Source organism: Barbus barbus (genome assembly GCF_936440315.1).
Source record: "Barbus barbus genome assembly, chromosome: 41".
In the NCBI taxonomy this organism is placed as follows: domain Eukaryota; kingdom Metazoa; phylum Chordata; class Actinopteri; order Cypriniformes; family Cyprinidae; genus Barbus; species Barbus barbus.
In genome coordinates this window covers 5,930,306-5,942,871 of record NC_136719.1, presented here as the reverse complement: position 1 = coordinate 5,942,871, position 12,566 = coordinate 5,930,306, and the positions used below count along the sequence as shown (strand labels likewise).

General features: G+C 34.8%; 1 protein-coding gene across 2 annotated transcripts; it reads left to right on the top strand.

The window, feature by feature from the left end:
- The first annotated feature begins 632 nt into the window (after positions 1 to 632).
- Positions 633 to 11,886, top strand: LOC306860393 (uncharacterized protein). 2 transcript variants are annotated; one of them, XM_079402065.1, is made up of 14 exons: positions 633 to 849; positions 1,793 to 1,918; positions 2,569 to 2,869; positions 5,981 to 6,060; positions 6,215 to 6,383; positions 7,424 to 7,510; positions 7,811 to 7,854; positions 8,932 to 8,974; positions 9,066 to 9,109; positions 9,216 to 9,282; positions 9,819 to 9,947; positions 10,066 to 10,182; positions 10,837 to 10,930; positions 11,129 to 11,886. In XM_079402065.1, exons 1-13 carry the CDS (start codon positions 812 to 814, stop codon positions 10,906 to 10,908), a joined length of 1,317 nt encoding a protein of 438 aa, XP_079258191.1. In that variant the 5' UTR covers positions 633 to 811; the 3' UTR covers positions 10,909 to 10,930; positions 11,129 to 11,886. The 2 variants fall into 2 exon arrangements, with proteins under 2 accessions (XP_079258191.1, XP_079258192.1); XM_079402066.1 differs by having other exon boundaries at positions 729 to 849; positions 11,154 to 11,886.
- Positions 11,887 to 12,566: the final 680 nt, after the last annotated feature.

Sequence of the window (12,566 nt, the reverse complement as noted above, 5' to 3'; positions counted from 1 at the left end):
ATTAGGATATTAAGTAAAGATCATGTTCCATGAAGATATTTGGTAAATTGCTTACTGTAAATATATAAAAACTTCATTTTGATTTGTAAAATGCATTACTAAGATCTTCATTTGGACAACTTTAAAGGCGATTTTCTCAGTATTTTAATTTTTTTGGCACCCTCAGATTCCAGATTTTCAAAAGGTTGTATCTCGTCCCAAATATTGTCCAGTCCTTACAAACCAATGCAAAGCTTATTTATTCAGCTTTCAGATAATGTATAAATCTCAATTTTGAAAAACTGACATTTAAGACATGTAATGTTTAAAAATATTATGTTTTTTTTTGTTTTGTTTTCTTAATGTATTTTAAAATGTCCTAAAATATGCAAGCCAAATTATGTAGAATAGAATAGATATTTTTTAAGATTTACATTTCTGGTCATTTATTTTAGCTTCCAGGTTTTTGACATTTCACATAACTAAAACATACACATGCATGTTTTGAGGTTTCTTTCTTAAGTTTACATATTCTGCATCCCCAATCCACCAACCTCTCCCATTTTTAATTCTGTACATTGATATTATAAGTTTTGAGATGTGCAGATGTTCCTTCTTCGTCCGCACACGCTGTAGAGCTGCTCAAGGGCTTTAACGTGATGGTGTGTTAATAGTGAACAGGTATGATGCGCGCGCGGCGGGAGGTGATGGGTGGTCATGTGACAAGCGCTCGTGAAGGTGCGGGGTAAAGGTGGCACACAGACACAGGGAAGAGCGAGATACTGCATACACCTCCACAGACCTCTCTCCAACCGAGTTCAACACAAAAATCATGTCTATTAGCCGAAAAAACTGGTCTGCTTTGTCAACGTAAGTAGATATAAATGTACATTTAGCGTTTATTTAGTTCTGCGGTTTCTGACAGGTTGCAGAAGCGCAGGTGTCAGTGTTTATACCGACGTTATAGATGCTTATGCTATGGACACGTTAACTTAAAAATATCAGAACTATAACTGGAAAGAAATGATGTTTTAGGGTTTCTACTTTTTTGATTTCTTCGCTCTAAATTTTGTAAATGAAAAATATCAAACCTTAAGACTTTCGAATGAGCAAATCAACCAAGAAAGCTCTTCAGGAATATAACACCCAGGGCAACACTTACAGTGTATTGTTGTAATTTACAATCATCATGTGCATTTTTGGATGACAACTTTATGACTGAAATAAAAACTGAAAGTAAATGAGTCTGGACTGGACATGCAGTAGGAGTTTGTGGTGCGGGCTGTGATTATTTTGACAGCTAGTGTAATGCACTCATATGGAAAGTAATGCCAGGCTATCAGACTCAAGGCAGTGAGTATCCTTTAACCAAAACAGAGCTTGAAAAACCAGTTATTGCACAATGAAACATTGTTTTCAAACTGAAATTCAATAGTCCACCTCTGGGATATAGCATCGAGACCTTTGATCGTAATGCATCTTCTTATACTTTCAAAAAGACTAACAGGATAGGTTTCAGTAGTGAGGAGCTCAAAACATCCCTGCCATTTCTTTCCTTTTGCCTCCATGTGAATACAGTTTTAAATCAGTCCAAGAACAAGTTTGAAAAATGCTTTCACAGAAATCGAAAGTGATTGTGGCCAAAAGTTCAAATCTTTCAGGCATGGACAAAACTATATTTTGGGGATGCAATAGAATAAGACAGTCTATCTTTTTTATCTATCAACCAGCATCAGTGTTCACAGAAAACTGGAATGCTGAAGACCATATATGTTTATCTGCATTTTAAACGTGTGATGTGTTTGATCTTCAGGCTGGCTCGACAGTGGACTGTGGAGGATGAGGAAGAGGTGGAGAGAGAGAAGAGGAGGAAGACAAGGGAGTCTACAGCAGACACGGATGAAAGTCCCACTGAAGAGACCGAACCACAAACCAGTAGGTGCGAGAACAAAAACGGACAAAATTACAGAGAAAACCCAACTTCAGACAACAATAATGGTGTATTTATGCTTTCCCTTCCCTCTTCAAATTGCTTAAGAGCTGTAATTGGCTTTAGGACTCAGTGATATATATCAAATTCAATGCAAATTTTGTGTTAAGCATTTGCGTGAAGCAATTTATCTTACAGAACATAAAGCTGAGTGCTTCAGAGAGCTTTAGATAAAGGTTTATGGTATCATAAAAGTGAATATGAATATGGTCTACATGTAATGTTGTAATTTGATCTCATAATACCATATGTGGACACTGCCCATGTCTATCAAGGAAAGCAGTTTGACCCAAAATAAGAATTTTATTTCCTGAGAAACTAATTTACAAGATATTTATTTCATGTTTCACTCTGAAGTTCAGATACAGTAATTGCATTTAATATAACTTTAAACTATAATACATTTTCATTTCATTTCAATAAACACGCAAGTGTCCAAATCATTATATCCAGTTTGCACATATATTGCACGTTTACTTATTTTATCACAAGGTTTTAACCACTCAAAGTCTTAACCCCAGTAAGAATGCATTAAAATGAATCTTCAAACACTAACATGACATGACAACATGTTAAACACACTACTATAATGTTTCCAGTGTTAGCGGGCCTGCTGATGCTGGCGACTCCGGTGGTGGTCTGGCCCAGCTGCAGATGGACTTTGTGGACATGTTGCGAGTCCGTGATGAAAGGAGGAGGATGAGGCACGTTGAAACCCTGAGGAAGAATAAGGAGGAAGATGATGGAGGCAAAGAGGCCGGCCCAGATGCGGAGCCCCATGTGGAGCTGCTGGGGGAACAGCAGGACGAGGAAGTCTTCAAGAACATTCAGCGCTGCGTGGAGACCTTCATGTCAGCAGAACCTCCCACCAACTCCAAAGACTCAGAGACACATGAGAAGGTAGGAAGACATGGATTCTCAATGTACAGTAGCTCTTCTACAGTGATGTGATGCTTTTAGGAGATGCAGAGGTGGTCCAAAACCTACAGAGCTGACAACTCTCAGAATTTTAAGGAATCACAGGTGAGCTTCAGGAAGACAACAGACCGTTATAGCTGTGGTCAACTAAACATTGAATACTAGAGAAGTGGTTCTCAGCCTTTTTGACTTTAATTTCCCCTAGTGTCCACAACAACGTTTCCCAACCCTGTTCCTGGAAGCACCCCAACACTACACAATTACAGACTCGTTCTAATAAAGCACAAGTGCATCAACTCATCTTATTGGTAGAGATTCCAATACATGAAATGGATGGGTCAAATAAGAAAGACATCCAAAATATGTACTGTTGGGGTGCCTCCAGGAAGATTGGGAAACATTGATCCACAAAAATATTCAAAATCCAGACACTTTCACTTTCTTTAAATTAAATAAGAGAATTACAGAAGTTTAAAGCTGCATGTTCTTTAAGTTTTCACTCTATTTAACCAATAAACTGACATGCATTTTCCAGTTTATTTACTTGGATTTTTAAAATTATTTTTACCCACATCTTTTACAGTAGCTAATAAGATATTTTAGATCTTGGTATAACTAGAAAAATGTGTATTGATTATAAAATTTCACATGGAGTTTTAGGATTTTATTGATTGAGATCAATTAGGCTACATCACTTATTCAGGTTTTCCATAAAAAATTGGGGTGAATTAAAATAAGACCATTTTTTATTTTTAGTTACATTAACTTATTTTACTACATGTTTTGTCTTATTTTAATCATCGTGATGCCCCATTGGAAGTTTGGCCCTATATTAGAGCTAGTTCCCCAATATCGGTTCCAAAATCTACCAACTGCTTCATCAGGAGACAATAAACAATGTTTTTATTCATTTATTTACTTTGAGTAGTAGTAATTTATTTGTATTGCCATGTCAGCAGCTAAGGCCATCTTCATGGCCAATAATACAAGAGTTCCGTAAAAATAAAATAAAATCAAGCAAACAAAGAAATACAGCAGTTAAAAATTATACATGATTTTTAAATATTAATATATGATAACATCTTACTAAGTGTACTTCATAAAATATATATATATACTTTAAAACTGCCCAATAAAATATGTTTAATCATTTGGAAGAACATGCATAGAGTTGGATCTTCAACATGGCATTGACAATCTCGTATGACCTATATATGACATCTCCTAAAACACCACTTGATCAAATCTTGTTTTAAGGGAGAGAAAAAGTCTCTTTGAGATTTCAGGATGGATTTTTTTTGAGTATATATATAAAAAAAAAGATTATATTTAATAAAGTACAAAATCTAAAGTAAACTGTTTCACCCACAATCTGCATTTGCTTTGTAATTTTTATGTTTATTAGCATAGCACTGTAGGCTTAACAACATGTTAACATCAGACTCTCCTGGAATCAATGTGCAGTGTCAAAGAGCATTTTAAATCCATCAATTATGGTTATACTGTTGGGCTTGGTATGGTTTGGCGTTTGTTGGCAGAACAAATACTTTGCCATTAAGAGCAATTATGAGTAACTTCTTTAAATAAACCACTTTAAAACTTTGTATGTTTTGGCATGGCATATTCTTTGCAAAGGCTGTGACCTGAACTGGGATCTTGTTTTTTGATAGGGTTGTGCATCAGTTCTCACAGCAGGGGAACATTAATGTTGCAAATGACATTGTAGCATTACCCATTAGGTGCTATATATAGTAGGACAGTGAGAGTGAAACGGTTAGGTTGTATCGATGGTAGACAGCAGTGTCTCATTGTTTTTGTCATTCGCAGACAAGTTTAAATGAACTTGTTTTGCAATGGCTTAATTATAAAATCCTCTCCTCTTTGTTATGTTGTCAGTCCTGCGCAGTGTAAAGCTGACTGGTTTCATCATGTGGCTAGGGGTCAGAGGTCATCTGCTTGCTGTGAAGCTGTCTCTCGTTACCACCCGTAGAGTGTATAATTAATAATCTACAGGATTAAGAGAAAGCACTGCGGGAGGCCCAGTCTTTCTTACACACACCTAAAGGACCTAGACATGAGAGAACATGAAGTCATTTGACCCACTTCTGAAGTGTGCCGTCACTTCTCAGCCAGTGCAACCTAAATACACAGCAATGCTGAAAGACTGTTAAAGGAGCAAAATCAATATATTAAAATGTTCCTTTTAATGAAACTGCAGTATTTCAGTGTAATTATTTATCTGCTTATGTTTGTTCGAAGCAATGTTACCAGCATCTACAACATCTGCCATTCACAATATGTCACAAAAATATATTAGTGATCTAAAATCAGAAGTGCCTGAATTTAAATTTAAACACAATTTTCTCATAAATTGTTCAGCAATATCTTTGCTGTCTAGCCATGTTTACATTTTAAATTAGAGGTCGGTAGCATGACTCAAATCTTATATCACAGTACAAAATTACACTACAGTTCAAGGATAGTTTTTTGTTTTGTAAAAATTTATACGTTTATTGAGCAAGGGTGCATTATATTGATCAAAAGTGACAGGAAAGACATAATATAGTGATATAATTGTAATATAATACATAATAATATATAATAAATATAATGTTGATTTAGATTTCTATTTCATATAAATGCTGTTTATTTGAACTTTCCATTCATCAAAGAATCCTTAAAATATCACTGATGAAGCAAATCAGCATAATTGAATGATTTCTGAATGGTCATGATAAACTGAAGACTGGAGTAATGATGCTGGAAATTCAGGAATACATTACATGTTAACATATTAAAATAGAAAACAGTTATAATTATCCAATATTATTTATATTTTACAATGTTAGCATTTGCATAATGCTGAACAATTTCCAACAACAACACCACTTAATAAGTTCTTCATCTTGACACATTTCCATCACAAAGCGGTCCTGCACACTGGCATACCTATACCATGGTGTATAGCAGGGCTCCAGGACCGAGTTTGGACAGCCCTGGTGTATAGCAACATACCAGTAAACACATTTCTCCCATCACATCATACTGCTTGGCTCATTTACATACTCAGTGCCATTTTTTGTCTTTTTATAGCAAGAAAATGGAGGCCTGATCCCAGATTCAACATCAACCAACTCCCAACCCCCCTCAAAAGCATCCAGAAAGTTTGTGAGGTATTTACAATTTCTACCCATTACAAATAAACCCAGCTCTTTCATTATTTCTCTCACTGGAGACATTGATTTGTTTGCAGTTGCTCACTGTGATAATGAAAGCACAATCTTTGCCCTGCTCAAATTATATCCTGCTGTTGTTTTCTTTGATCAGCTCTCTCTCCATGTCCTTTGATAAGAGTCCCACATCACCCTCAGCAACCAGCAGACTGGTTTCTCCTCTGAGCCCCAAGTCTCCGCCCCCTCAGTCCCCGAGGGCGGAGTCACCACACAGCCCCACCCACTCCGGCTCTATGAGCCCCACACCGAATGGGGACGCAGAGGTGAGACTTCCACGATTCACACTAACAGCACTGCTGTCTTGTTTAGCAGTTTCCCTACACAAAGAAGATATGGGAAGTCGTGGCCTAATGGTTAGAGAGTCGGACTCGTAATCCAAAGGTTGCGGGTTCGAGTCTCGGGCCGGCAGGGATTGTAGGGGGGGGGAGTGAAACTCCAGCTCTCTCTCCACCCTCAATAGCACGACTGAGGTGCCCTTGAGCAAGGCACCGAACCCGGGCACCGCAGCATAAATGGCTGCCCATTGCTCCGGGTGTGTGTTCACGGTGTGTGTGTGTTCACTGCTGTGTGTGTGCACGTCGGATGGGTTAAATGCAGAGCATGAGTTCCGAGTATAGGTCACCATACTTGGCCGTATGTACTTCACTTCACATATATATATGCCAATGCATTTATATAGTACTTCAAAGAATAGCATAACATTACCAAAGTAGAATTATGTTAGGGCTCCCTCTAGAGGAACATTGACGCTATGACATTTACTGTTTTTATTGTGGCAAAAAAAAGCACATTTTCACAGATATTATAAATGATTAAGGGGATAAAGGAGACCATGTACATTGAAAAAAAAACAATGTTGGTGTAGGATTTGCATTGACACAATTTTCACTCAGAAATTGCTAGTAAATTTCACAATTAATTACGAAAACGGCATTGAATTAAATGTGAAATTTGAAGTGGAAAGACTGAAACAGTCTTCTAAGTCATTTTTTTACAGTGTACACAAAAAAAGTAAGGACTTTGAAACAACTTGCACCCAAAAATTACTAGTAACTCTCACAAATGAGTACAATGAAATGGTAAGCACTGCATTGAATCAGTTTAAATATGTTTGTCATTCCTATAATGGCTCTTTAATCCCATTCTGTACACAGACTTCTATTTCTATTATATAATTTGAGTCAGTTCTAGAGATCTAAAACAGGCTTCATCATTTATTGATTGATTATACTTGTGTAATTCATTATGCATTCTCTTACAGTTTTTCCTCTTACTGCCTTATTTTATTTGCATGTGTGCACAGAGACATGAAAATGGGTCACCGAGCAATTTCGAACCAGCTGCGAAACCTGCGTTCATACGGCAGAGCTCCAGAACGATGTCCTTCAGGGTAAAGCTCTCGTTTGACTTCATAAATACATCTGAGCTAATTAAGTATGAGAGTCAATATGTTATATAGCACAGTGTCAACATTTGCATTTCATGTGGACAGTACAGCAAGCCACTATACTCTCAAATTTACTTGTGTCAATAATCTTCAAGTGCTATGTCACATACAGCTTTTATTATTTATGCCATGTTCTGTCAGGACTCATTTGTTAAAGATTTGACTATCTCAACACATACACACAAACACACACAGACAGACAGACAGTACATCTTTGTGCCTCAGTGTCATTATCCATTTCAGATGATGAAGAAGAAGGACGAAGGAAACATGCCGCTACAGAGAAGGTACTGATCAACACACATAGACAAAAAAGAAATGCGCGTGTGACATTTTGCTTCACTTTTTAAAAAGTATTACCTTTGGGAAAAAGACATATGCTTAACTGTACTAAATGTGCACTTGTACTTCAAATCGTAACAGAATATATATTTTTCTAAATATGTACTTGCAGATAATATAATATAATATTAATGAAATAAGCCCACTTAAGTGTGTTTAAAGAGAATTCACTTTCATGATTGTTTCTTAACACACTTAAGTACATTTTTAAAAAGTGCACTTTAATAAAATATAATGTAATTTCATAATAATGTCAAGTTAAAAGATTTACATTAAATACAATTTAAATCATTTTAGCTGACCATAAATGATTGCAAGTGTATTTGCCATTCCATTTTAACCTTATTTTAAAATGTAATTATGAAACTACATATAAAATGAGTTTATAAAAAGCACTTTAAAGTTCAGTTAACTGCATTTAATATAAATTTAAATTATAATACATTTTAATTTAATTGTAAATGACAATTTAGTTTAATTCAACAATTGTTCACAACTCACATTTAACAATGGGCTATGTTCTTCTGACCAAAGCAGTTACATTTTCAATAAATATGATCTTTTAGCTTCATTTTCTATGTACCATGAATGACCTAAAGAATATATGATTATTTTCTGAATATGGTAACTCTGACTTATCTTTGACATAAATTATTAATTGATTTATTAATTATTAGTTAAATACATTATTGTTCATTGTTAGCAGATAATGTATTAACTAATGTAAACATGTACAATGTTTAGTTAAAAATGTATTAGTATATGTAGAAATTAACATTAAAATATATCAATAATTATTATTACATTATTGCATTAATTAACATACACAACCTTATTATAGCATGTTACCCCGACCACAATATTATCAGATTCACTCATAATTCTAATGAAAATTCAAAAAAAAAAAAAAATGAAATTATGAGTGACATTGTTTATTTCAAAATTGATGTAATTAAGCTTTTACAGTGATGAGTTACAACAATCTGTATTCCCTTCTATTAACACCCAATCTCATCCCTTAGTGCAAGTGTGCGGATTGCAGCGAAGACCTTTGAGTCCAATAAGGTAAAGCTATTAAAGACAAATCTACTACAAACACCTTCAATCCAGTCTCAATATGAACTCTCAAGCTTATTCTGGATATTTTGACCCACAGAGCTCCAAACAAGAGGAGGAGCAGCAGACCCCATTTCAGAGAAAGTGAGTGCGTCTGTATTACTGCATTTACAGTGAGCTATAGTTTCTGTTTCAGCAGCAGTGAAACAAGGCCGTGTTGAATTAACTGCTGTCTGTGCTGTTTCTCAAGCTCCCGACAGAGGTTATCATCTCGCTCCATTCAGGAGAAAATGGAACGACTGGCTCAAGCCTCACAGGTCTGAATCTGAAATGACTAAAAACTTTTCCACATCTTCCATTTTTTTTTTTAAATGCATCAAAGAGAAAAATTTGGGAACTATTAAATGTTAAATGCACTGCAAAAATGCATATTGTTTTCCAATACAAATATTTAAACATTCTTAAATCAAGATGCATTTACTTCATATGCAAATTGTTTTCTGAAAAACTTTAACAAAATTAAAAGAGCTTAAAACAAGAACAAAGATCTGCCAGATATCTGAACAAATATCTGTAAATTATAGATTTTTTTTGTTCCCACTGACAGATGTGTGACACTCTTCATTTTGATCAGTTTCTCATAAACATATCTTAAGTCATTTAGAGTCTCCAGTAAATATACCTTGATTTAATCGTGTTTGGACATTTTCACTGGAAAACAACAAATACAAAGGAAGAACAGCACTTTTCTGCACTTTTTTTCCCCCCTGAGATCTACTGGATGCAGATTTTGCTGAATGTAATACAAAATCATGCTTGAGAAATGTATTTTGTTGCTCTTTCCAACTTTTAGAAATGGGAAATCCCCAAATCCCCAGTGGTGCACCAGACCGTGTGTTTAGCGGACGAGGTGTCGAGGAAGAGGGAGCTGTTTGAGAAAGAACAGGAGGGATCTGACAGAAGCCATTTGTTCTCCAAACAGGTGAGGATCGTTTCAGTGTCTGGGTGTATTTATTTATAAACGGGTTATTTATTCACTTGTTTGAGCTCATCTGAACTGACCATTCAATCATTTGTAAATAACATTTACTTTGTTTCAGGAATTTCGCAGCGTTTCTTCGGGAATCTCTGATCGAATTAATCGCTGGGTTCAGAAGAAAACATTTACTGTGTCATCCTCATCCTCCTCATCATCTTCATCATCTCATAGTCCTTTGGTAAGTGCTGCATTATATAGGCATAAGCTTACTTTTATCTTTTTCTTTTTCCAATTATGTTTTTATTTGATTTTAATTTTATCATGAGTGTGTTTTTCTCCAGGCTTTGGCTTGGTGGCAGCATTTCACTATGCAGTGAACCTATTTCGTTCACTCATTTGACCTTGTTAGTCATCACACAAATATGTGTCATGTATGTGGTGAATCTGGAGTAATTATTTGCACCAATGACAGGTTTGAACCATGATTTATGTAATCAGTCTATGTAATGACTCATGGCCTCCATATATCTTCACATAACCTTTTCCATTCCCCCAAATAGATTTTTTTAAACAAACAATCCGGTACAGAACTATAAATTACACTCTTATCTTTAACAGTAAGCATGCTGCAATTCAAACAGCATTTCATGTTGTCATGGATGAAGTCAACTAGATTTCTCATGTAAAAAAGCCGGTTTCATTTTCTTCATCCATATTTGTTTCTCGTTCAGTTTGCAGTCTGTGGCACTGATGACTTGCTGTGTCACATTGGTGTTTCAGTTGTGTAATGTGGAAGATTCTCACCAAACTTGACTTGGATGAGTTAAAGGCTGAAAATATGGAACATTGTCTTCTCTATGTTTTCTCTCATAACTCATTTGTTTATGCTCAGGATCTGAGACATGTGAGTATCTCCAGCAAGAAAAGTTTGTTTGAAAGAGAACAAGACCAGGACCACAAGTGACACTCTCGTGGATAAAGACAAAGTGAGCTGATTGTTTGTCTCTAAATAAAAATAGAGAAGGATAATTGATTTTGTAATTCATGTAGTAACAAAAATGTATCATTTAATAGTAAAGTTGTATTATACATCACAGTAATAATTGTTGTAATGAAAATAATTTAGGTACATTTTAATTTGAACAAATCACTGTATCCAGGTTTTTTTTTTTTCTGCATTACAGGTTTAATGATCATGTATCTCTGCAGATTCTGAAGATTTTGAAGGAAGCTTGATCGACTCTTTCAGACAGTCAGTGCCAAGGATTGTCTCTAAACTCCTTTTGCTTCTGCTTCTTTACATTGGCTAATTCCTCAGGCATAGTACTGATCTACATTATTTGGGTAAATTCAAGGCTTATGTTATTGGTTGTGTATGTGTGTACTAATGGATTGTGGAAAGCAACAGGACTGTCTTCTTCTAGGGTCTTTACACAGAACCTCACAGGGTTTATCTGACAGCAGGAATACAGACATACAGCTTCTTTGTGTCGGTGCCAGACACTCCTCTTCCTTGTAGCTTGATATTTGTTCTGTTGATAAGCAAGTTATTAGGAGAAAGAGGCATAATCTATGACCTGAGCCATAACTCATAACAGTCCAAGGTACAACTGTAATATCATGAATGTCTGTTTCAATGAACCTACTGGAAATAAGCTCAATAATTCATTTGTAATGGAGCTGGAATCGTGCGCTGAAGCTGACCTATGCTCTCGCTGCTGTTGTTTCAACCTGCCGGAGACTTAATTCATAATAAGGAAACGTAATTTAGATGTAATCTATGGAGAAATGTGTCCTATCAAGCCCTTTGCAAACTGAATTCAGTCCATTCCAATTCAACCAATCTTAAGTTTCCTTTCTTGCTAACCAACCTGTCATGTAATTACCATTTCTGCCCAGAAGGGTTATGCTGTAGATTAATAAACATTTTTTTTTACTAGTGGTTATATTGTCTCGTGTTTTCAAATGATGCAGGCTTATGATCTGAATATATGAGAATAGGAAATATATTAATAATAATAATATAGGAAATAATAATAAAAATAAATTGTATTAATAACAACAAAAGTCATTTTAAATTACCCGCGATACTAATTATATTATAATTATTGGTAATTATCAGTGGTTACGTTATGTCACGTTTTCAGTATTGACATGCTAAAATATTTCAATTATATTTGGCATTATAATTAAACATTTTAAAGTGAATTAATAAAAAACTATTATTAATACTATGTTGATAATGATGTCTCATATTTTTGGTGATATGCTAAAATAAATATTTTTTATGTTATATAATAATAATGGAGGCTTGAAGTTATGACTTTATTAAAATGAGAAATATATTGGTAACACTTAAAGCCTTTATGTAGACTTTATGAATACGGTAATGCATTATAAAAGTAGTTTAAATAATTAATTATGCCTTATAATGCATTGTACAGTTAATACATTATAACACTTATCAATTCATTGTTAAACTATATTCAGTTATAATTATTAACAAGAAATAATGTATTACAACGTACATTATGCATAATTATAATGCTTTATACTCTTTAATTACCTTTTTTAATGCATTGTACATAAAATAAAATAATAACATTTAACAAAAATGTTATC

What these genes read in the sequence shown, in the direction of transcription:
- LOC306860393 (XM_079402065.1), top strand. Translation starts at nt 812, where the DNA reads ATGTCTATTAGCCGAAAAAACTGGTCTGCTTTGTCAAC. An exon ending in AACTGGTCTGCTTTGTCAAC is followed by an intron (nt 850 to 1,792) that starts GTAAGTAGATAT and finishes TTTGATCTTCAG; the next exon opens with GCTGGCTCGACAGTGGACTG. An exon ending in GCCATTTGTTCTCCAAACAG is followed by an intron (nt 9,948 to 10,065) that starts GTGAGGATCGTT and finishes ACTTTGTTTCAG; the next exon opens with GAATTTCGCAGCGTTTCTTC.